At 38.7% G+C, this 23,818-nt stretch overlaps 4 protein-coding genes across 6 annotated transcripts in view; 2 read left to right on the forward strand and 2 right to left on the reverse strand.

The window, feature by feature from the left end:
- Nucleotides 1-309: 309 nt before the first annotated feature.
- LOC107036343 (G-protein coupled receptor Mth) lies at nucleotides 310-10,337 on the reverse strand. The gene is made up of 7 exons (XM_015254268.1): nucleotides 9,596-10,337; nucleotides 7,978-8,266; nucleotides 6,375-6,612; nucleotides 5,974-6,306; nucleotides 3,124-3,302; nucleotides 1,143-1,320; nucleotides 310-1,087 (listed from the first exon to the last, which is right to left on the reverse strand). Exons 1-7 carry the CDS (start codon nucleotides 10,229-10,231, stop codon nucleotides 754-756), a joined length of 2,187 nt encoding a protein of 728 aa, XP_015109754.1. The 5' UTR covers nucleotides 10,232-10,337; the 3' UTR covers nucleotides 310-753.
- A 1,252-nt stretch (nucleotides 10,338-11,589) lies between these two features.
- On the forward strand, nucleotides 11,590-17,704 carry LOC107036293 (TBC1 domain family member 25). 2 transcript variants are annotated; one of them, XM_015254171.1, is made up of 6 exons: nucleotides 11,590-11,792; nucleotides 11,877-12,270; nucleotides 12,595-12,704; nucleotides 13,484-13,579; nucleotides 13,991-15,775; nucleotides 16,731-17,704. In XM_015254171.1, exons 2-6 carry the CDS (start codon nucleotides 12,220-12,222, stop codon nucleotides 17,152-17,154), a joined length of 2,466 nt encoding a protein of 821 aa, XP_015109657.1. In that variant the 5' UTR covers nucleotides 11,590-11,792; nucleotides 11,877-12,219; the 3' UTR covers nucleotides 17,155-17,704. The 2 variants fall into 2 exon arrangements, with proteins under 2 accessions (XP_015109657.1, XP_015109656.1); XM_015254170.1 differs by having other exon boundaries at nucleotides 11,590-12,270.
- A 691-nt stretch (nucleotides 17,705-18,395) lies between these two features.
- LOC107036292 (growth hormone-inducible transmembrane protein) lies at nucleotides 18,396-21,305 on the reverse strand. The gene is made up of 5 exons (XM_015254168.1): nucleotides 21,196-21,305; nucleotides 20,807-21,015; nucleotides 20,492-20,603; nucleotides 18,980-19,618; nucleotides 18,396-18,605 (listed from the first exon to the last, which is right to left on the reverse strand). The coding sequence occupies exons 2-5, from the start codon at nucleotides 20,988-20,990 to the stop codon at nucleotides 18,521-18,523; spliced, it is 1,020 nt and encodes a 339-aa protein (XP_015109654.1). The 5' UTR covers nucleotides 20,991-21,015; nucleotides 21,196-21,305; the 3' UTR covers nucleotides 18,396-18,520.
- Nucleotides 21,306-22,965: 1,660 nt separating this feature from the next.
- The window catches only part of LOC107036320 (schwannomin-interacting protein 1 homolog), a 16,135-nt gene continuing 15,282 nt past the window's right edge, over nucleotides 22,966-23,818 (forward strand). For both annotated transcript variants that reach the window (XM_015254226.1, XM_015254229.1), the window contains exon 1: nucleotides 22,966-23,175. The gene's annotated coding sequence lies outside the window, so the exon portion shown is untranslated. The remainder of the gene's footprint in view (nucleotides 23,176-23,818) is intronic.

Below are 23,818 nucleotides of genomic sequence, written 5' to 3' on the forward strand. Positions count from 1 at the left end.
AAAATCATGGACATTCAGCGTTATTAAAATTACATTTTGCACAGAATTAGGATTTTTTTAAAGATTCGTTGTTTATAAATAAATAATTGAAATTGTTTAAAGTCTCGGAAATTTTATTTTTTTAGGCATTAATTCCATTTCTGGAAAAATTCTGAAGATGAATAAATTTGTTACGATTCCGAATAAATGATTTTTACGGTGGAAAATTGATTGTTCACAAATTGTTGTTCAATCTTCCTCCAAAAGTGAACGTTCCATTTTTTTTCAGATTTTTTAAAATAAAAAAAATGAGAGAAAATTTTTAAAAAAATTTTAATTTGTTTATCGGTAAAATGTACACTTGATTTTTTTTTTTATGTCCATAACTTGGAAATAAATTTATCAGTCAATATCGGATTAGGTTCATCTGAAAATGGAAAAATCCCATTTTCCACGGAAAAAAAATTTCATTTAATTGAAAATTCAATGAGCGATTGGCATTTAGAAAAAAGTCAAAATTGCTCACTTTGCTTCACTGATCCAAAACTTCTAAAGACAAAGAAAATATTTCTACCCAAATTGGAAAAAAAGAATAAACGAAATTTACTCAATTTTAAATGAAAATTTTTCAGAAAAAAAAAATTCTGTGCAGGATCTTTTTTACCAGGATTAAATGACTAGTCATGATGCATTGGGGAATGAAAAAGTGATTGTACGACGAAATGTCTGGTGACAATCAAAAAATAAAAATGATCTCATTTCACGACTCATTACTCATGGATTACAATTAACTGCAAATGTGGACATCAGAGTACTGCAACTGGCGCTCTTCTGGACCCTGAAAGGATCGTGCAAAGTGGTGTTCAATGTTCCCTGAGCACTGTGCCTCCCCTCCTTCAACCTGTGCCTAAGCGCGTGATAAACCTTGCTCTTCAGCACAAACAGAATAAAAATGAGAAGCCCCTGGAGACAGTTGAATGCATCGGAAACGTAAAAAAACTCGGCTCGCCAATTAAAATCGGTTGCGTAACGATTGAGAATAGTGGAGATTATTTCCATGACCCAGGATATTCCCATCACGATGAAAAGTTTGATGTTGACGATTAATCTGAAATATCAATTACCGCTTTATTCCGGAAATTATGATATTGATAGGGACTCACTTGGATCTGTCCGAGTGAAAACGCCGACTCCTGGGGTCTGTCGCTGGCCTCATGACCCTCGTTATCTCGGCTCTGACGCGACTGCAGTGGAGCGATGTCAGAATGAAAAATATCACATTGGCCACTAGTTGAATTGATATGGGAGTTATGAAAAAAATTACAACGCCACTGGATTCCGCTGCAAATGGTGGAAAAAAATTGATATTTTTCGCATCTCTTACACTCGACAAAAATCAGTAGCGAAGTGGTAAAACGGTTTAAGTCGACTCATCTCCCAGTTGAGTTTTTGAGGAATATCTCCGAATCTAAGAGAGATAGCGAAATTTTCGTAATTATGTTGGTTGTAGGTCTCAATTGGCTCTACAAAAAAGTTTATAACAAATATTTTGGTATCTCCCTTAGATTCCGAGATATTCATCGAAAACTAGCCAATAGTCAAAATTGACTTGAATCATATATCAAAAGTATTTCCAAATTTTTGAAAAATTGCAAAATCAAAGTATAAAATATGCAACAACAAGACTCGATGTACTAAAGGATGTATTAAATAATTTTTTTTAAGCTGAATGGACCCATCCTGGATCCGGAGGCGTTAATAAAAAAAAAATTGACTTGAACCGTTTTACCACTTCGCTACTGGAATGATTTTTCACTTGTATCACAATGTACGGTTTTATTTTATCTTCTCAGATGTGAAAAATGCATAGGAAAATTCTTCACTTATCCGATGAAATTTCAGAAAATTTCGTTGTTGAAAAATTACAGTTTGATGAGAAAAGCAATAAAAATGATGATTGCGTTCAATTATTCAGGGAAAATGATTGGAAATTGTAAAAATTCAGGTGAATATGTTCTTGAATTTTTAATTAGTTGAAATTTCAACTAAAATTCACATTTTTGAAGACTTTTTTCATTCATGGAAATTGATTTTTTTTCCAACGGTTTAAAAAAATCGGGACGAGAGGATTTTTTTTCCACAAAAAAGTTGCATTTAGATTTCTTTATAAAATTTATTTTATAACAATTCTATTCCTTCATGAGAATCAACGATTTTTAAAAATGAAACTTGTAGTATGAATTCCAACAAAACATATCCTTTAGGAATTTATCAGAGCTGATCATGAAGGAATTAAAACAAAAATCTAACGATTGAATTTTTTTATAAGTGATATGTCCACTGAAATTTCCAAAAATTTCATAATTAAGAAATCACAATTAGACTGAAACCGAAAAACCTCAGGTGAATATCTTCTTGAATTTTAAATAAATTGAAATTTCAGCTCAAATTGAAATTTAAAAAGACTTTTTTCTAAAATCAAATACCCTCTCCAATACGAATGATTTTTGAGTCCTTATAAATTAACAATCCCCATGAAAAAAGTTCTCTTCAGTCCTCTTAATAAAGAACTATTTCATCAAAACAATTTCTCCATCAGAACAAGTACATCATTCTTGAAACCAACGTTTGCGATACAATAAGCCGAAACCGCCGAAAATTTTCCCCGCACGGAGAGAAAAATGCACTAAAAATTACGTTTCGAAACGTAACCCGCGATCGAAGTAAAATTCAATAAAAAGTCTGAGTCGGAACTGAAACCGTACGAATCGCCACGTAAATTCTACGATTTGTTCCGTAAAAATTAACCACCCGTTTGACAGTCACCGCTGTTTTTTACGGAACGGAACTTAGAAATAACTCACCAGCTTCAAAAAAATTGTCCAACGTTCAAGAATTTTTGATTTTGTAGCCATAAGTCGTCAAGTTTCTGTAAGATTTTACTTCATCGGGAAAAATGACGTGACAATTTCCCACTTTGTTCGGTGACGAACCTGAAAATTCCCTGAACGTTTCAGATGTCTCCCCTCCCATTCCATAAAAATTGCCGGAAACCGATTGCGGCTTCCGTTCGTTGTTCCGTAATTTTTACCGAACATTTCTCTCCGCGCCCCCGCCGCCAAGAAAACCTCAAAAAAATCTTACAATTGAACCAGCACGAATCCACGCCGATATTCGGTCTCATACTCCTCGGCATGACACCGGTGTAATCAGCAGCGCCAGCGAGGCAGGCTAAAGCGAATGCAAGACCCCAGGCGTACAAAGAATAAAGAAAAAATCGTTTTCTTTGTGCTCCTCTCCTCCCCCCAGCGCCGCCCAACCCCCTAAAAGAGAAACGACGAGAATGAATTATCGACATATGCCATCCAGCATTCCTCAAATATCTCAGACTGTTTCCAACACTGTATACATCAGTTGAATTCTATTTTCGAAAATCGGCGCGTGCTGAGTACACAAACATCTCCGGCTAGTTCTTCGTCGTAGCACATTGTTACTTGTTCTCACCTTTTCTTGGAGAGTAAAATGCGCGAGAGAAAGGGCAGCGGGGAGAGACGACTGGGTGAAATCTAAAGATAGACGAGTCTTAAAAGAATGGAATAAAAAACAATGGGGAGGGTGAGAAAAAAAGAAGCATGAGCTGCAGTGGAAGTTGAAAACAATGCACATTACACTGTACAGTGTTGGCTTTTTGTCGACAACTCGGTTTGGTGCTTGTGCACAACCTTATCGCCAGGGTAAGAGGGAAGCTTGGCCTGACCGAAGTGGTCTGAGGTGATGAGTTGGTTGCGTGGACACATACAAACCCCCTGCGGGGCCATATCTTGTCTCGAGTCCTGAGCCTCTTCACAGCTGCCACAAAAGTTAAGTTTCCCCTTGTAGCCAACAACGACCCAAATCCCAGCAAAATATAGCGTTACGTTTGAGGGATGTCAAAGGGAGGGAGTGCCATTGGATTTTCGTGGACGAAATGAAAGGGGAATATCAAAGACTGAATAAAAAAGCCGTTTGAATTCATCTTTTTTGTCTCTGAAGGCTGAGGAATTCGTGACCAGTCTCTTTGCATTTCCTCGCAGAATGAACGGTTTTGACTCTGCGGCTCGTCATTAATCTTGGGAATTATCTTTGGCACGAATCTCGGGGAGATGGAGGATTGGATGTGACGACGTTGGAGGGGAGATGTTGTTGGATTTTTCGGGGTGAAGAGGAACATATAAACCCTTATCTTGCCAAGGGCCGCGCGCGTCGAAAGGACATTTCGCTTTTAGTGTTTTGGTTATCAGAACTACAGTTCCATTACTCCATCGATATTTCATCCCCGTGGGGTCCGTTACGTTGGGGCACTAAACATGATTAATGCAGGGGGCGGCATCAATCATTGGATTATTAATATTGGGATAGCCAAGTCGTTTAGACGATTTTGTCGGGAAATCCTTTTCGGGGTTTGTAGGGTGGACCGAGAGGATTTTTTGGGCGCAATATCAGTCGTAGTTTCCGAACATTTTATCGAGAAAACGATGAGTCATATGAGAAGTCCCTGGAGACAGTTGAATGCATCGGACACGTATACGATAGTTTTAAGGATATCCAAGTACTTTCGCTATTCTTTCTTCAATGGAATGCTTTTCTAGTTTTGCAGTCGCACTCAGAGCTTTCGTTTGAGCTCCATTTGACTCCAAGTTTATGGACACTACGGGTTATGGATTTTACAGTGATTTTATTATTTAAACTTTGCAATTCTTAAAAACTACGAGTATTTTTTATAAATTATTTATAAACAATCCATTTTCCACCGTAAAAATCATTCGTTCGGAATCGTAAATTTATTCATCTTCAGAATTTTATCAGGAATCAATTTCATGCACAAAAAATAAGGTTTCCGAAAGTTTAAAGTTTTAATTTCAATTATTCGTTTATAAATAACGAATGTTAAAAAAAAATTATAATTCTGTGCAAAATGTCATTTTAATAACGCTGAATATTCATAATGTTTTTCAAATTTTTCTCACGGAAATTAATTGACGAATTTGATGATTGAAAATGATTGACTCTATAGAGTAGTCTGTATCAAATAGTAAAAAGTGCTTGCATATTCTTAAAATAAATTAAAATTTACTTATCCTCATTGAAATCTGAAAATTAATAAAATAATCGATAACCTAAATTTTCAATTGACTATCAATTGAATAATTGACAATTGAGTAAATAATTTTAAATAAAAATGTTTCTCATTAACCAAATAATCGTCAATCTTCCGAACTCAATTATTGATTGTTAAAATAATTTGAAATTCGAATATTCAATTAATCATGAATTCAGTAATTTAAAAATTCTCAGTAATATCAACCAACCGACTAATTCAAAATTTAACTTTCTCCAAGGCCCGGGTGGATTATCTTTCGAACGTGATCTTGATTGTTTTTTTTATTTTGTTTTTATTTTATTTTTATTTTGTTTTTATTTATTTATTTTTTTTATTTTTTCAAAAAAACGTTGAAAACAGGCTGAACATTTTCAAAGAGCATTTTTGAATAATATTGGGGAATAAACCCAATAGGGAGAAAATCGCAAATTAATAATTTGACGCATCTAGTGGCTGTTAGGTCGTCATTTGTCACAGTAGTCAATGGCTCTCAGATCCTTAGTTACCATGATAAATTACCCATTCACTATTTCCTCTCCATCGGACTTATTTCTTAATCTTTATTAAAAAAGCTCTTTGAAAATGTTCAGTTTATTTCTACTTTTTTTGACTGCACAATCATAATTTTTAGTGACCTCCGCGTGATGTCAAAGCCAATGAAAATAGTGATACATTTTACATTATGAAGATGGAAAAACAATCGAGATAACGTTCGAAAACTAATCCACCGGGGGCTGAATCACAAATTCAATAATTAAAAAGTTCTCAGTAATATCAACCCACCGACTAACCCAAAATTTAACTTTCTTTAAAATTTACGATTACCCCGATGACTGAATGAATGATTCAATTACCCAAACGTCCACCAAATGTCAAAACACATGACATTGAGCCAGGCGAACGCAGCGAGAAAGCTGAATAGCGTGGTGTATCCAAGAAATTTACAACCACTATCAGATGAAATTTCATTGTTACCGTCATCCCTCGTTGATGCATCTGCCTCTGGCCACGGTGGTTCAGTCAGTGCGATCGCAGCTAGACAGGCGTATGCAGCGAATAAACTCGCGACGTGACACATCAATGTTTTGCCGTGGAGATTCTGCAGGAGTGGTAGAAAAACGTAAACGAGAAATGTTATCAGCAGAAACATGCAGCTCGTTAATTCCAGGGCTGCATTGATACCGAATCTGGAAGGAGGGAAGTGATAATTCAGTGGTGATTAGTTGTGTCATTCGATGATATTCGTAATTAATACCTCCATTTGTTGGGCCCCGGGGGGTCGGGATTGGGGAAACACACGGCGGGGTAGAAACCGTCGTCATAGCTCGTTACGTTGCGGAATACCTCCATGCAGTACTCGTGGTGCCTGAATCTTTCATGCTCGGGTAGGTGGATGTGAATGTTACCGTGGGAATCGATAACCGGAAGTTCATCGGGCATCAGTGAGTATTTTCCGTGCTCGCATGAGTGTTCACCGATTAATAATCCATATTCTTGGGATATTCAAGATTTTTGAGACATTGGAAAATTCTGTAGCGAAGCGGTAAACCGGGTCAAGTCGATTTTGACCTTTCGGTCAGTTTTTCATTCATATCTCGGAATTTAAGAGAGATAGCAGAATTTTTCTCATGCCCTTTTTTATAACCCTCAATTGGCTCTACAAAAAAGGTCGTGAGAGAAATTTTTGTATCTCGTTTAGATTCCGAGATATTCGTCGAAAACTGGCCAATAGTCACATCGACTTAACCCGGTTGAATCATAATTTGATTTTAGGGATAAACTAATGAGGAAATTTTAGATTTCGGCGGAATTTGACTGGAATTCACCATTTTTATTGATTTTTCCACAAAATTTTGAATTATTAATGATGAAATTCCCTGGAATTTCAGTTGATAAATTTTAACAGTGTGAAATTCAATGGACAAACGCATTCGTTAGGATATTGAATGCGCATGAGAAATGAAATTTCATGAAATCTCAGATTTCCATAAATTTTCCTGGAATAATTGAACTGAAATTTACCGGTTCTATTGACTTTTTCATAAAATTTGGAATTTTCACTGATGAAATTCCTTTGAATTTCAAGTAAAAAATTTTAACAGTGTGAAATTCAAAGGAAAAAGGCATTCGTTAGGAGATTGAACTCGCGCAAAACATGAAATTTCATGAATTCTAAGATTTTACTATAAATTTAACGAAATTCCACATTTCTGAGGGGCTGGAAGACAAGAATTAAAGAGTTACTTGAATTTTCAATCAAAACATGAATATTGAGTACCAAATTACACTGAATTTTTCTGATTTTCATCAATTTTCATGGAACAGTTCGTCTGAAATCCAAAATTTCCATTGATTTTTGCATAAAATTGTTAATTATCGATGACAAAATGCCTTGGAATTTCAATTAACAAATTTTTTAAGTGTGAAGTTCAATAGAAAAATGCATTTGTTACGACATTGACTTCGCGTAAGAGATAGAATTTCATGAAATCTCAAATTTCCCTGGAAATTTAACGATATTCGACATTTTTAAGCAACTGGAAGACGAGAATTGAAGAGTTACGTGAATTTTCCATAGAAATAGCCTCGTGAGACTGTGGCATTTTCAGTAGAACCAAAAGTAATTTTTCCATCAAATTTTTTCATACAAATAATTCACTGAGAGAAAACAATTCCATCATTCAGAGGATTGATAAATAAATTGACATTTAGCGAAATATCCCATGTTTATAATTTCAAACTAGTGAAATTTTCGTAGAACAGCAAAATATCTTGCTGTGGGCCTGACGAATTTGTTGATTTCACTATTGTTTTCTCTCAAAATACAAATTTATTTACTAAAAAACAAAGTAACAAACTGGCTGTATCCAACGGTTTCCACTCGGAATGATTGGGCTTGGCTCGAGAGAATTCCTCGAGTCTCCGATGAAATTCACCCGGCGGCACAGTACCTAGTGGAATCATTTGACAAACTCTACCGATTCTCGCTTGGCCCTCGGGACAACACTTTCTCACACAAGCATTCCTACGACAATATTCCGCGCCAGTGCATAATCTCAGGATAAGCCCAGATGAAGTACCTCTATCGAGGCATGAATTCTCCTCGGTCAGGAGTACACTCGTGTCCTCGTCAGACGAAATTGAAACCTGTAATGTAAACAGTGGAGGGGAAAAATAACATGGCTGGAGCGAGAAGTGGCGTCATAAAAAATTTAACTCCGGGGAGAGGATGGGGCGAGGAAAAAAGGATAAACAGAGGTGTAGCAGAATAAACATTGGTGAACATTATCCGGTTTCTGTGAATGGGAGGGTCTTTTTTCAGCGCTTGAGATTGCGTGGAAAAATACTCTTGAATTCAAATGATCGTATTGACCGTGAATTCTTTATCGCGGAATGCGGGAGAGACGAGCGGGCGATTTTTCACGTTTTTCATTTTTCAGATTTCAGTAGGGAAGAGCTGAAACGGTTTAAGGGTATCTAGGTACTTTGGAGATTTCTCCTCCAGTGAAATGCTTTTTTACTTTTGCAGGGGAACATCGGAGCTTTCATTTGAGCCCCATTTGACCCCTACACGGAGAGAAATTTTCTAGAAAAATTCTAGTACGAGTACTGGAAAAAATCACAATCCACCGTTTGTGAAAAATTCTAGTGCTATTAAGGTAAAATTTCTTGGTATTTCTGGTAAAATTTCTGGGGACTTCTGTGAAATTTTCACAGAAATACTGGGAAAAATTCACGTTTTCCCCAATAAAATTTCTAGTGCCGGCACTGGAATTTTTTCCTGGCCGTCACTTTGCGCCTCTTTTCCCGTGCTAGGACTAGAATTTTTCTAAAAAATTTCTCTCCGTGTAGTTTCCAGATACTTTGCAATTATTCTATTATTTAAAGTTGACAGGTCTGAGCTTGAATCTCGATGTTGAACCGTTAGAAAACATTACTCAATTCTGAAAAAATTAGAAAGTTTACTTTTGGAGGAAGATTGATGGAATAATTTATAAACAATCCATTTTCCGCTGTAAAAATCACCCATTCGGAATCGTAACAAATTTATTCATTTTCAGAATTTTGCTGGAAATCGATTTCCGAAAGATTAAACAGGTTCAATTATTTATTAGTAAACAACGAATTTTTGAAAAAATTATCATTATGGAACCGGGATTATTCTCAATATGAATAACCCGAAAATGTTTACTGAAAAAAATGCAATGGTTAAAAACCCCATGAGAAGGTATGTAAAAACCCTCCTAAGAATGGAAGAACCCTTCACCCACGAGTATCGAGCCCTACTTTCCTCCCAATAAGTGTCCCTTTACCCACAAGTGACGAAAAAAAATGTTATGACATCGAGCCCTTCAGCCGCTCGTCCCCGCGACGAATAAAAAGCCCCAAAAGCCGCGGAATTAAAAAAAAAAAAAGATTACCTCCCACGCCAGCACACAAAACCTACCAGTAATCCCCCTAAAATTCTATATTTACCTTAAGACTCCCATTCCCGAGAATTTCGAGATTCCTCCAGCTATCGATGACATAATCCACTATCGCATATTTGCACTGAGGTGGGCCGCGCACAAAACTCGAAAACTCAACAAAGGATTTTCCGCCGACAGAGTCAAAGATAAAATCAGCAATATCCAATGTCCCTATTAATTCTCTCGGGACACAGTCGCGGACGTCGGGGTCGTAAATCCTACCGCGGGGACAGCAGACTCTGAATCCAGCGAGTTTGGGGATCTGGAGGCTGACCACACTCGAGTCATCCTCGCAGTGAACAATAACCGGGATCACTCCGAGTTTCTTGTCACCGTCGAAGAGGTCCAGGCACCCGGAGGAGGCGCTTATGCTCGATATATTCTTATCAATTATGTCGCTTAGTCGTATTATCGTGACTTCCCCGGTGTCCGGACACTCGTCGAAGTGCACCCAGTTGTCCCCGGTCGTCTCGCCACTGAGGAGTTCAGTGGAAATTTCTTGAGGGACGCAACTGAAGTTCTTTCTCGCCGAAATAATCTCCCCTTTGGCACAACACTTCCCGATTTTTTTTATATCCGACCCCTCGAGACCCGCCGCAACAGTCAAAACGAATAAAAACGCGAGAACTGCATCCGCAAACATTTTAGACTGAGGCTCAACTCGAACTGGGAAACATTCACATGTCTGTTTACGTAAGATGAAGAGGGAATTGGAGAGGAAGAAAGTTTTATAATCGGCCCGGAGCGTGGCCCCGACTTTAATGAACTACAGATGTCAATCTAATGAGCCGAGTTTTCGCTCCTCTGCCGAAAGCCACGACCCTGAGCGCCCCGAACACACGCACTCGACTCACGGATGAGTTCGTCAATGCGTTCGGCTGATCGGTGACGCCACTTTACTACTCGTTCATCCTTCATTGTTAATTTTCTATCGTTTGTCGAGAGTTCCGCGGGGTTTTGGGGAATGGTTGAGTCATTTGTTGGGCTTTGAGACAGCTGGGCTGAATAAACGTGGGGAATCCCGGAGTTAGGGGCGATTGTCGGCAATTTGTCAACATTTCAGACGTGAAGAAATTCAAATTCCACCAAACATATCTGGTAGAATTAAATGAATAGATTTTTGTTGATTTCTGTTTTTTTAATTTTAATTTTATTTGATTTCATTAGTTTTAGTGTTTTTTTTTTATTGCAATGGGGTTACTTTCGATGTGACGAGAAGGAATTTTTAATAGGATTTAGAGTGAAGAAATTAGAATTCCCCTTTTGCAAGAATAAAATATTTGGGTTATTTTCTAAATTTTGCGGAAGATTCGGAGTGGCTGCAGCAGAATTTCGAATGAAATAAAATAGCGAATACACTAGTGTTTTTATATCCTTCTATAGATATAGGATATTCCTTCTTCAAATATGCTTTGACATGAAGGTTCTAATTTTTTTATTCCTGAATATTGATAATGACAAAAATGGGAAAATCGTTGGAATTTTTTTTATCACACAGTTTCCTCCAAAATTGGTTCATTTCCATTTTTTTAATTGCCGCATATTGAAAATGAGAAAATACACTAGACAAAAATTTTTTTTTTATTTGATGACAAAAATATGGAAATCCATTGAAATTCTTTGATCGAATTTTTTCTACAAAATGTAGAAAACAAAAAAAAAATGGAAATGTTTGTTTCGTTTTCCTTAAAAAATTGTGCATAATTTTCAAAAAAAAAAAAGAAGAAATACCAGTAGATACAATGGGACAATCTTCACAATTAATCTCGCCTACTTTCTGTATAAAAAAATCTCCCGAGAATCCCTCGACCTCTTCGAAAAAAATAATCGAAAGATCAATGATCGTCCCCAACATTTCCCACACATTCTCTCCAATCCCATTCAAATAACAGGCGCCCGTGCAGTTAACACGAGTCGATACCTTATCATACCCCTCCCCCAGCCGCAGCCAGCGATTTTATCCACAGCAGGTCATTTTTCGGATCGAGTGTCTATAGCCAACCTCCATGGGTTCATTTACCATGAATTTAAACCGTGCAAAAGACTGAAACAAGTGTTGATACCCCACCAGTCCCCCATCATCAATTACGAGAGTGTAACAGTGGTGTTAAAAAAATCAAGATCAAATCCCAAATCACCAATGATTCCCCCCCGCGCTAATCTTCCCGACTGGTGATGGTGATGATGGTCTCCGAGGAAATTCAGTGAGTGAGAGAGCATGACAAAAATCAATAGTGCCAGCTGTGATATAAATTTCATGTAGACCTTCGCCAAAAATTGTTCACCAGCCCTGCAGCTAATGTACTCCAACGTGACAGCTTTATTCATGTACAAATCCGACCCTTTGAGTCGCTATTTCCGGGGAAATAATCCCTCATCTCGCTGTTAACCTCAGCACAAGTCATTCCCAAGAAAATCCCGCCCTGAAGATCGCCACCAGGTGCATAGAACTGATGATTCTCCTCCCTTTGAGCCCATGAGATCATTCCAATCGACGTAGAAGTGAGGGGAGAGGACACAGGGACGATGAGAATCCCAGAACCCTGGCACTGGGCACCTGGACACCGCACAATCTCCAGGAGCAAATAGTCCAGACGACAATTCCACCGAATCGTTAATAATTCCAACAAAATGACCGAGATGTTCGGCTCCCCCAGGGAGGCAGTGCGGGTCAAAGTGAAGGTAGAGACTCCCTTGCCTGATGATTCGAGTCCATAGGGGAGGGCAGGGTAAAATGGACACTTGACTTTTCTTGAAATATTCATGACGTGTTGAATTGTTCATGAAATGGAATAACTTTATTCTTCAATTGAAAGAACAATGATTCCTCTTTGTGATGAGCTTAGACTGAGCTCAATTGATAAATCTGTTTCTGAGTTATGAATATTTTTCAAAAAGTCAAAAGTGTTTTTTACCCCACTCTCCCCTACGTCTGCATTCAGAAGCATGAATCCATTGAATTTGCATTTAGAGTTTTTGGTTTATCTTGGGGTATTGATTTTGCAGAAATGCGAGACCAGGCACCAGCCGGAGTACAGGAAGTTCAGTGTTGATCCACAGATAACTTCTATTGAAGTACTGCAGAGCATACTGATCAAGGCATTTGATATTAAAGGGTAAACGACTTTTTTTTTTCGTTGCAGAAGACTTCTGAGGGGTTTTATATGCTTTGGGGGGTGTTTTGGGGGGCGAGGCAGTAGTTATTGATAAACTTTCAGTCGTCGGAGGCATAAAGTCGAGGGAAATTGTCCAATGTTATGGGTTTTAGGGTAAATCGATGGACTGAACGATTTTTCTCGTCATTTAGCAATTTGGTAGTGTTGGAATGAAGTAATAAAACTTGAAGATTCTCGTTATATGCATTTACTGTCTATAGAAATTTATAGCAAATGGAATATTCAGACTAGCTCGTATTTGTTATTAAATGAATATTCCTTGGTTTATTCTCAAAATAGAGATTTTTAATTTGTAAAGTTAGGTACACTGGACTATTTTTTCTGGATTTTATGGTTCTGAAGATGAATTAAGAGAGAATTGCATACTTTCTTATTATTTAACTGCCTGGAGTGAATAAAAACCGCGAAAATTTATATGAATTTAAGAACTGACAATAAATCAGTAGCGAAGCGGTAAAACGGTTTAAGTTAACTTGGCCCTTAGCTAAGTTTTCGAGAAATATCTCCGAATCTAAGGGAGATAATAAAATTGTTGTAATGACCTTTTTTTAGAGCAAATCGGGGGCTATAAGAAAGGTTATAACACTAATTTGGCTATCTCCCTTAGATTTCGAGATATTCATTGAAAACTGACCAATAGTTGAAATCGATTAAAACCGTTTACCGCAACTGAAATAATTCGGTAAGTCACAAGTTCTGATGAAATTTCATGATTTCAGGGAGTTCACAGTGTCGTACAGAGCTATAGACGACTATGGATCAGAGACTTATCTTTTTTTATTGTCAGACTGGGACCTGGATGCTGCATTTATAAGGTACCCCATCAACATAAATCTAAATCAATATAATTATAAATCTCCATAAAGAATAATCCCCAGGAATTTCTCTCAATTCCCACATGTAGAGAAAAATCTGTTTGAAGTTACCCCCGAATTGTTCCAAAATTTTGAAGACTAAATTCCAATTAAATCCCTGAAAAACCCAATAATTCAAGTAAAAATTTCGCAAGAAAAATCATATTAGAGTTAACATTAAAGTGTTTACCTTATCGATTAAAAATAGCTTTCCCACGTTAAAAGTTTCTCAAAGTCGAATACCCTACCCAATCCCCAAACTTCAGCAGTGAAATTTTCCAGAAATTTCCCTCAAATTTATGAAATTAAGTCCTCCCTAAACCCTGAAAACTGCAATCGACAGTTCCCACCCTCAAAGTCGCTATTCCCCAGTGCGTCGGAGCCCTACCTGTACCTCCAAGTGAACCTGAAGCCGTTCGGCGAGTCGGGGGACTGCGACTGCGACTGGGATGACCACCAGTCGACGCAGGAGCCATCGCGCCAGCAAGACTCGGGCTTCCCCTCCAAAGCCCCCAAACTCCCGAACTTAATAATGAACAAAATGGAGCGAACCCTGAGCCTGGTGCAGCGCGCCCTGGGTAACCTGAGCGACGACCCCCACCAGACCCTGCAGGCGTCCCCCCCAGTGCAGCCCCCACTGGGCCCTCCCCTGACAGACGAGGAATTCCGCAAATTCCTGGACCCAATCGGCCAGGTGATGAGCTCAAAAGACCTGCGAGCGGTGATCTACTTCGGTGGCATCGAGCCGAGCCTCCGCAAGGTCGTCTGGAAGCACATCCTGAACGTCTACCCCGAGGGCATGTCAGGTCGCCAGAGAATGGACTACATGAAGCGAAAGTCGCAGGAGTACCTGAGCCTCAGGGAGAAGTGGAGATGTCTCGTCCAGAAGGGCCAGAACATCGGTGACTTGAGTTACGTCACGAGCATGGTGAGAAAGGACGTCCTGAGAACAGACAGACACCACAAGTTCTACGGTGGCTCTGACGACAACCAGAACACAGCGAGCCTCTTCAACATCCTGACGACGTACGCCCTGAACCACCCGAGTGTCTCCTACTGCCAGGGGATGAGCGACCTGGCATCCCCCCTACTGATCACCATGAGGGACGAGGGGCAGGCCTACATCTGCCTGTGCGCCCTCATGCGACGACTCAAGGACAACTTCATGCTGGACGGCATAGCCATGACCACCAAGTTCACGCATCTGGCGGAGGGCCTCCAGCACTTCGATCCCGACTTCTACGCTTACCTGAAGAGCCATCAGGCTGACGATCTGCTGTTCTGCTATCGCTGGCTCCTGCTGGAGATGAAGAGGGAGTTCGCCCTGGAGGACGCCCTGGGCATGCTGGAGGTCCTCTGGGCAGCTCTGCCTGCTGCTCCACCCAAGGGCGAACTCAGTCTTGCTGAGGTGGTCTTCCCACCACCGTCACCACCGGTTTCCCCCCACATCAAGCATCTGAGGGAGAATGCTTACACGAAAGTCTGTGCCATCAGGAGACAGAGCTCTTCTGCTTCCATTGCGCAGGGGAGTGGACATGGGGGTTTCAATAATTGTGGGAAGGAGAACAGCACTTTGGTGAGGAATCAGAGGAACTCGGAGGAGGAGAGGGGGAGGGAGGCCAGGACTAATGGGGAGGAGGCGGGGGAGAAGCACGAGAAGAAGTGCGCGAGGGTGGTGAAGAATCTCAATGAGTTCCTGAATTTTACGAGTTTGAATAGGAGCAAGGTGACGCCTGCGGGGGAGGAGAGGGAGTTGAGGAGGGCAGCTAGTGAGAGTGGGGTGGTCAGGGTTATCAGGGATGATAATGGATCGCCGGATGATGCCACTGATCAGGATTTCTTTCCTATGACCACGTCCATGACGAGGGAACGGAGGCTCGAGTTGGAGTCGCTCGATCGACAGGTGTTTGGACCCTCGTCTTCTGGGAATCAGGGGGGGATGAAGGGGGAGGGCGGGGAGGCGGAGGTCGGGGGGAGCCCGGCAGCTGATGTTTTTATATGGGAAAATCCGCTCCATTTGCTCGGGGAGAAGAAGATCCTGGGGAGTGCCACGACTCCTGATGAGGCCACGGAGTTGGAGTTTGATGGGGAGATCTTTGCGGATCAGAATGGCGTGAAGTCGGTGACGCCTATTAGGTTACTTAAACGCACTGCCAGGTGAGTTGGTAATGCGGGATTTTTTGGGATTTAGGGGGGGATGGTGGAGTTGATAATTATTCAGTAATCGATGCTGGAGATTTAATACGGAAGGATAAGTTGGGGGAAGAGGTTTGGACGATGGCGAGGGTTTTTTCTTGCAGAGAATTTTGGATTTTATGAGGAATTTTGGAGTATACTGTTGGAAAAAGAAATTTCAGGGACAGTTGGGTGTAATTTGCGGGAGAGGGATGTTGAGTTCGATTTAGGGGACAACTCGTGGAATTTTACATTTCAATGAAAATTGAATGAATTCGATGAATATTCAGCATCAAATTGTGAATAATTTGAATAATTAAGAATATAATTATATTCTTAAATAATTAGTAATTATATTATATTATTCTTAATAAAGAATATAATTACTAATTATTTAAGAATATAATTATATTCTTTATTAAGAATAATTAAGAATATAATTATTATCGATTTTTTTTATGTTTATCAATTTTCATGGAATGATTGCACTAGAATTCACAGTTCCATCATTTTTTAAATTAAGGATATTAAGGATATCCTTAATCTTGCTATCTTTTACAGTTTGGTGCAGACCGCACTATAGATTAAACCATTTTCAATCATCAAATTTGTCAATTAAATTTCTTGAGAAAATTTTGAACAAAATCATGAATATTCTGCAGTATTCAAATTAAAAAATACCCAAAATACTCAGATATGCGTAAATTATGACTTGAATTATCAAATTCCCAAGAAATTTCTAGAGCTGAAACAAGTGGAAAAATTTAGTCTAGTTTCTTCTGGAAATATCTCTGAAACTTATGAGTTGAAAAAAAAATCGCATGACGATTTTTAGAGAATTTGATAATCTACGAAAAATATCCTTAAAATTATCCACTTGCATATTCTTAAGCCGAAATCATCAATCAAATGAATTAATCACTGAATCCCCTTCCAGATCTATCTCAGCTTCCGACAGCGAGGGCGACAGTTGGCGCCAGAGTACAACTGAGTTCTCAGCTGTCAACCCCTCGGGCCAAGTGATTCAGGAGCAATGTGAGGAAGCCAAAGAATTGACAGCATTAATTCCAGCTGGCACAAATGACGATCATTTCGTCCCTGGGGATGCCTCAGCCCTCCCGCCCCCCTCGGAATTCGGCGGTGGAAATCCATTCCTCATGTTTCTGTGCATCACTCTACTCCTCCAACATCGGGATTACATTATGAGAAACCAAATGGACTACAACGAAATGGCGATGCACTTCGACAAGATGGTGCGGCGTCACAATGTCGTTCGAGTGCTCAATCAAGCGAGGCAGCTGTTCGCTGGATACCTGAGGAGGTACTCAGCCCCTGGACGACCAGACTACGTCAGTGTCTAGGGGCAGTTTGCCCAGAGTGCTCCATAACTCGAGTACTTAATTGACTAATTAACGAATTAAGTGATAACGATCAAGGGGAGATAGCACTCAAATTTTTAAATCGTAGTTTTAATTTGAAAGGAAAAGAAAAAATTTGTTTTGATTTTTTTATCGATCAGAAAGAGGCTGTGGAGAAGTAAAATCTTGAAGTGTCTATAACTCACATTTTGGTTCACACGTACATAATATGGACGCAAATTTAACTAAATGAGATTTTCTGGAAATTTATGTTTTTGGGGTTTTTGGTATTTTTTTTCTCAAAATTGGCGCAAGTGATAAATCTTAAAAATTAGTAATATTCAACTACATGATAAATCATTGAAGAAAAAATTCCAAAACCCCAAAAAATTTTCTAAAATCCTCATTTAGTTGTATTTAGGCATATATTCTGTAAGTATAAACCAAAACTCAGGTCAATCACCCGAGAATTGCGTCATGAGGACACTTTTGAAGATTCCATCAATGAACAAAATCAAACTCCTATTTTTTCTGATTTTTTATATTAAGGATATCCAAGTATCGTTTACAGTTTGGTACAAACCAAATTCGTTAATTAAATTGCGTTTGAAAATTTTTATAAAAATAATGAATATTCAGCGTCATTCAAATAACATTTTGCGCAGAATTTTTTTTTTAAACATTCGTTGTTTATAAATAAATAATTTATTAAAGTTGTTTAAACTTTTGGAAACTTTATTCTTTAGGCATGAAATTGATTCCTGGTAAAATTCTGAATATGAATAAATTTGTTACGTTTCTCAACACATGATTCTTATGGTGGGAAATTGATTGTTTATAAATGATTTATAGAAAATGCTTGTAATTTTCGAAAATGGGAATTTTTAAATTATAAAAAAATTATTATTATTGTTATTATTATAAGTAGTAGTATTATTATTATTATTATTATTATTAACAATTATTAAAATGGAGAAAAAATAGCCGCAGTACTTAGCTATCCTTAAAACTGAATTAGTAAACTCATCAGCACGATAAAAAAAGGCTCCTGCGATTTTTAAATTTCAGTGTAGTCTCCCCTTAAATTAAGAGTTCATTCCAATTTCCTTCTTTTTCCCATTTGACTGTTATGATTTTTTGATCAAAATAAGATGAAAAACGCTGAAATGGTTTGATGACCTTGTACAATATTCGCAGCTCATGTTTGTCGTCAGATTGGATTGAATAAGCGACAATAAAGTGCATTTAATAATTTAAGATAAATGGTTTTATTGTTTCTTAGATGCTCTACAGTTTCATAGATTTTAATACGCTAGTTCAGAGGGGGACGTATCACATGAGAATGCTGGGGGTGTGGAAGAAGGGGGGCTTACTTTCGCCTGTTACCACCACCTGCCAAGATTGATAGAATCCTAACGAAGATGTTGACGGTGTCCATGTAGATGTGCATAGCACTAGAGAACAAAGAAGAACAACAATCAGTCGAATTGAAAATGTAGTAATGATCTCATTTTAAAGGAAAATATTGAACTTTTTTTGTATAAAATTTTTTCAGCTACTGAAAATTCCTTCTAACATTTTCAATAATTTTTAACAACTCGATAAAACATCAATTATCTCCATAATGCGTGATTTTAGGCGAAAATGTCGATAATAATTTTTTGTAGTAAATTCCCTCAGCCACAAAAAATAACTTTTGACATTCACCTTTAAAATCAACAGAAAAAAATACATAAAGGAATGAAAATTGAAGAATTGAAATTAAAATTTACGAGTTCATGTCTGGAAAATGTTTTCTAAATTCCCAAAATGTGATTAGTTAACTTACTTATTAACTGGATCATAGCTCCTCACGATATTCCCAGCATAATCATACTGTCTGTCATAAGCAGGATGTGTCTCAGCTTGCTTGATGAGTTTCTGGGTATCGTAAAGTAGATACATGGAGAACAAAACGAGTCCTCCATACAGAGAGATAGCATACAATCCAGATCCAAGGGCGGTGGTAGGTGGTAGGAACATGCTCCCCAGTGAGCTGACGAAGACAACCCCAAGTCCAATCCCCAGAGGGCCAGCCATGTTCAGGAACTTGTCACTGGGGGCACAGACAGCGACAGCAGACAGCCCCCCGACGACTCCAGCAGTGTAGACAGCTGCCCTGATGACAAGAGCTCCACCAAGAAGTGATAGTGGTGCTAGAACAGCACCAATGACCCCACAGTGCATCAGCCAGGCCATCTGCTTGGCCCCAAAGCCCTCTTGGTAGGGAATACTGGTGGTCAGGATGCTGGTTCCGATCATTGCAGCAAGACTGACCCCCATGGCTATCCACCCACCCTGGGAGACCATTCGCATGATCGTGGGCGATCTCAAACAAGCTGCTGCTGCTGCTCCACTTGCTAATACTGAACCTCCGAAGTACATGTAGGTTGTGTGGATACGATCTTTGACGTACTGGGGCCATATTCTGTTGTAAAGGATCATAAATTGATTTGAATTTGGGAAAAATGAGAAGATAATTCAAGCGGCTCACGGAATTTGACATTTCAATGAAGATTTATTGGAGTTCCAATTTTTTTAGCAGCAGGAAGACAAGAAAACAAGTTGTCAAATTGAAAACTCAATTGTGAAGAATGTCTTTGAAAGGAAATGTCGAAATGTTGAGATCGATTTAGGGGGGCAAACCTCAGGGAATGTGAAATTTCAATGAAGATATATTGGAAAACATGAATATTTAAAATTAAATTATACTGAATTTCCAATTGAGATTCCAGGCATATGTTTACCTGAATTTTCCTCATTTCTATCAACATTCATAGAATAATAGAGCTAAAATTGTAGGTTGTGTGGATACGATCTTTGACGTACTGGGGCCATATTCTGTTGTAAAGGATCATAAATTGATTTGAATTTGGGAAAAATGAGAAGATAATTCAAGCGGCTCAGGGAATTTGACATTTCAATGAAGATTTATTGGAGTTCCAATTTTTTTTAGCAGCAGGAAGACAAGAAAACAAGTTGTCAAATTGAAAACTCAATTGTGAAGAATGTCTTTGAAAGGAAATGTCGAAATGTTGAGATCGATTTAGGGGGGCAAACCTCAGGGAATGTGAAATTTCAATGAAGATATATTGGAAAACATGAATATTTAAAATTAAATTATACTGAATTTCCAATTGAGATTCCAGGCATATGTTTACCTGAATTTTCCTCATTTCTATCAACATTCATAGAATAATAGAGCTAAAATTGACAGTTTCCATTGATTTTATTCCAGTGAGTCTCTCACAAAAAAGTCCTCAATCTGTCTATTGTTAACATAAAAATCTTAGACACTTACGCTGCATGGTCAATGGCTCCAGTGGTGGGTGACAGTCCTGCTCCATAATAACACAATGCTCCAAGTCCCAAAACTGCACTACCAGCAACAAATCCCTTTCCAATGTTGAATGCTGCAGGAAAAAAAATTCAAGAACATCAGAAAATTATCACCATCGAGCAAAAATCCTCCATTTTCATCAGCAATGAAAAACGTTTCTACAGTTCCCAAAAGAGTGACGCATGATGCATTAAAAAATTCAGGGAGCTGACAAAAATTGAGGAGCATGAGGTAGTTGATTTGAATTTTGATTTGTTAGTTGATTTGAATTTTTACCTGTTTCACCAGCTGGTTTGACAGCCTCCTCAACCACAGAAGTCCTGTTACGTGCTGTCCTCGAGAATGTGCTGCGTCCCTCATTACCAAAGAGTCTGGCTACCTGGACTCTACTTCCATGTGCCTTCAAGAGAGAGCTCACCCGGGGTGAAATTGTTGCTTTACAAACTCGTGCGAGCAACATCGCGAATTTTTACTCCAACGTTACTCTGGAAAAATGCAACGTAGTTATAGGTTATGCGCAGGTTCGAGGGCCGAATGATCGAATAGACACTAGCGTACGGTAATTTTTTATGATTAACCGGAATTAAAGGAGGTGAGGGGGTTAATGGAACGAAGATGACATTTTTGGGACCGTTAGGAGTTATCTGGGATTAATTTGCACTCACATGACGCAATCTGCTGCTTTCTGATGTTTTCGTGGTTCTCGATTGTTCTCCTCGATGCCTGTTATGATTCTGACTGCTTCTGCGTGCGCAGAGGACTGGCCTTGGGAGGCGGAGAATCATTGGTGGAGGGCGCGGGCGGTTGGGGAAGGGTCAGTTTTTTTAGGCGCTCAATTTTGAATGCATTATTGACGTTAATACAACACGAAAATCAAATTTTTTTTATGGAATATTATGTTTACGATCCATAGACAAACGTAAATCTTAAAAACTAGGAGTAAAAGACTTTTGTGAATTATATTGTTTTTTTAGGTTCTTTAGAGACTCTCAAGGACGTTTTGTACTTGGCATTTCAATTTGATGTAATACTGGATTTTGTTTAATAAATGCACTTATGATTGCAATTATTATTAAAGGAAAAATAAATAGATAATTTTTTTTTTGATTTTGTGGGCTTCAAATTTTTTAAAATATTTGCTGGATGTAAAAGGAAACACTTTGAGATTCGGGAGAAAAATGAGAAATGTAATTATTTAATTACATATTGTGAAATTTCAATTGAATCACTATGATATCTTAAGCCAATTAATTAAATTGCATGACAAAATTTTGCAAAAAATCATGAATATTCAGCGTCAGTAAAATTACGTTTTGCACGGACTTATCATTTTTTTAAACATACGTTGTTTATAAATGAACAATTAACATTGTTTGAACTTTCGGAAACATTGTCTTCAGGCATGAAATCGATTTCTGGTAAAATTCTGAATATGAATAAATTTGTTGCGATTCCAGACACTGATTGTTTATAAATTATTTATAGAAAATGTTCGTAATTTTCAAAAATTGCTATTTTTTAATTACTTTATCAATCCTTTTCCAAATGTAAACTTTCAATTTTTTTCCGATTTTTACAATGTTTACTAACGGTTTAACATTGAGATTCAAATTCAGGCCTGCAAAGTTTAAATAATAAAATCATACTAAAACGTCCGAAAACTTGGGCTCAAACGGGGCTGAACTGAAAGCTCTGGTGTTCGACTACAAAAACAGAAAAGCATTTCAACGGAGAAAAAAATTGCCAAAGTCCTTGGATTTTTTATGGTGAAAAATTGATTGTTTATAAATTATATATAATTATATGTAATGAAAATGTTCGTAATTACCAAGAATTGTGATTTTTTAATTATTTCATCAATCTTTCGCCAAATATAAACTTTCAAATTTTTTTCCGATCTTTACAATGTTTACTAACGGTTCAACATCGAGATTCAAATTCAGACCTGCAAAGTTTAAATAATAAAATCATACTAAAACGTCCGGAAACTTGGGCTCAAATGGGTCTCAACTGAAAGTTCTAATACTCCACGACAAAGTAGAAACGCATTTCACTGGAGAAGAAATAGCCAAAGTCCTTGGATATCCTCAACCTCGAATAACTCTCGTCACAAGCTCTTCGGTTCGCCCCATTTCCTTCGCCTCAAGTTTATCCAATTCAAATAAACCCGATTCCATAACATCCCTCCCATCTTCATTTCTACCACGACACAATGTCTTCAACATCTCAAAATCGCAACCAAATCTGGCATCCCTCCCCCGACCCCGCTCTCGCCTCCACGAAGCCTCCTTTCCCCAATTTATTTATAAACAATTCACATTGTACTTTTGCGGCTATTCATCGTCCCTCCCGCCCGAGGCGCATGCGTGCCCGGGTCACACGAGGGGTTGGATACGAGGGAGTGAACGAGGGTTGGAAAGCTGAGGCGACGAGATTCCCATCGGCTTCGTGTGACTCGGAGTTGAAGCCTCCACCGTTCCACTCCTTTTTCCTCGTTCAATATTCCAATCAAGCCGTCCTGCACCCCCGAAAACCCATTCCCGTCGACTCACAAGGGGTGAAAAATCTCACCAGTTTCCCGGTGCGTCCCGAGGCCAGAGGACGTGAGCAACAGTGGAATCAACACTTTTCGCAAGTAGAAACAGGTAAGTCAATGACCTCCACTCTGCACCTATACATTCCTCGCTGCATCCTCCTAATGAGGCTCATAGCAACCGTCTCGCTGCTCTCAAACCCCCGATCCTTCGCAATTTCCCCCGCAATTCCCCGAAGAACTTCCTCATAAAATCCCCAAGACCAAGTTTAATCATTTGACGAATTGAATTAATCCCGCAAATGATTAAACTTAAAAATTAAAAAACATGAAAATAAAATAAAAACATATGAAGCAGTGAAAATGATAAATTTACATTCTAAAAAATAAGAGTAAAAAACCGAAAGAGACAGCATTGTCCTCCCTGAAAAGACGTTTATTGTTATGCCTCACAGAACACCCATACAAAAACATCATTGTCCATATGCCATGCTTCAGGACTCGGTATCGGGGGGGCGTGACGTCACGTGGTGGGTGTTTATCGATCTCCCAGGCCGGAGTACACTGAATAATCCACCGGAGTAGTACGAAACTCCCCGTGAAACTTCCTCGAGTCTCGCTGTATTTTTTCTTAATCGTCGAGTTCAGCTAATTCCGAAGACATAAAAATTCCGCCCCTTAGTGTCACTCCCTCGGTCTCGTTATTAAGACGCGAGGGGATATCGCGCTCGCGCCCCTCGGACCTCCCTTGCCAC

This window comes from Diachasma alloeum, unplaced genomic scaffold (assembly GCF_001412515.2).
Source record: "Diachasma alloeum isolate Michigan unplaced genomic scaffold, Dall2.0 Dall_scaffold_00208, whole genome shotgun sequence".
Taxonomy (NCBI): Eukaryota; Metazoa; Arthropoda; class Insecta; order Hymenoptera; family Braconidae; genus Diachasma; species Diachasma alloeum.

Bases quoted from the DNA above. Each gene is read 5' to 3' on its own strand.
- LOC107036343 (XM_015254268.1), bottom strand. From the start codon at position 10,231: ATGTTTGCGGATGCAGTTCTCGCGTTTTTATTCGTTTTGACTGTTGCG. The intron at 1,321-3,123 runs GTAAGATTTTTT...CACCATTTGCAG, and splicing joins GGATTCGTGCTGGTTCAATT to CGGAATCCAGTGGCGTTGTA. The intron at 1,088-1,142 runs GTGAGTCCCTAT...TTGATATTTCAG, and splicing joins TTTCACTCGGACAGATCCAA to ATTAATCGTCAACATCAAAC.
- LOC107036293 (XM_015254170.1), top strand. From the start codon at position 12,220: ATGACCGAGATGTTCGGCTCCCCCAGGGAGGCAGTGCGGGTCAAAGTG. The intron at 13,580-13,990 runs GTACCCCATCAA...GCTATTCCCCAG, and splicing joins CTGGATGCTGCATTTATAAG to TGCGTCGGAGCCCTACCTGT. The intron at 15,776-16,730 runs GTGAGTTGGTAA...ATCCCCTTCCAG, and splicing joins TTACTTAAACGCACTGCCAG to ATCTATCTCAGCTTCCGACA.
- LOC107036292 (XM_015254168.1), bottom strand. From the start codon at position 20,990: ATGTTGCTCGCACGAGTTTGTAAAGCAACAATTTCACCCCGGGTGAGC. The intron at 20,604-20,806 runs GTAAAAATTCAA...TTTTTCCTGCAG, and splicing joins CAAACCAGCTGGTGAAACAG to CATTCAACATTGGAAAGGGA. The intron at 19,619-20,491 runs GTAAGTGTCTAA...CCTTTACAACAG, and splicing joins GGAGCCATTGACCATGCAGC to AATATGGCCCCAGTACGTCA.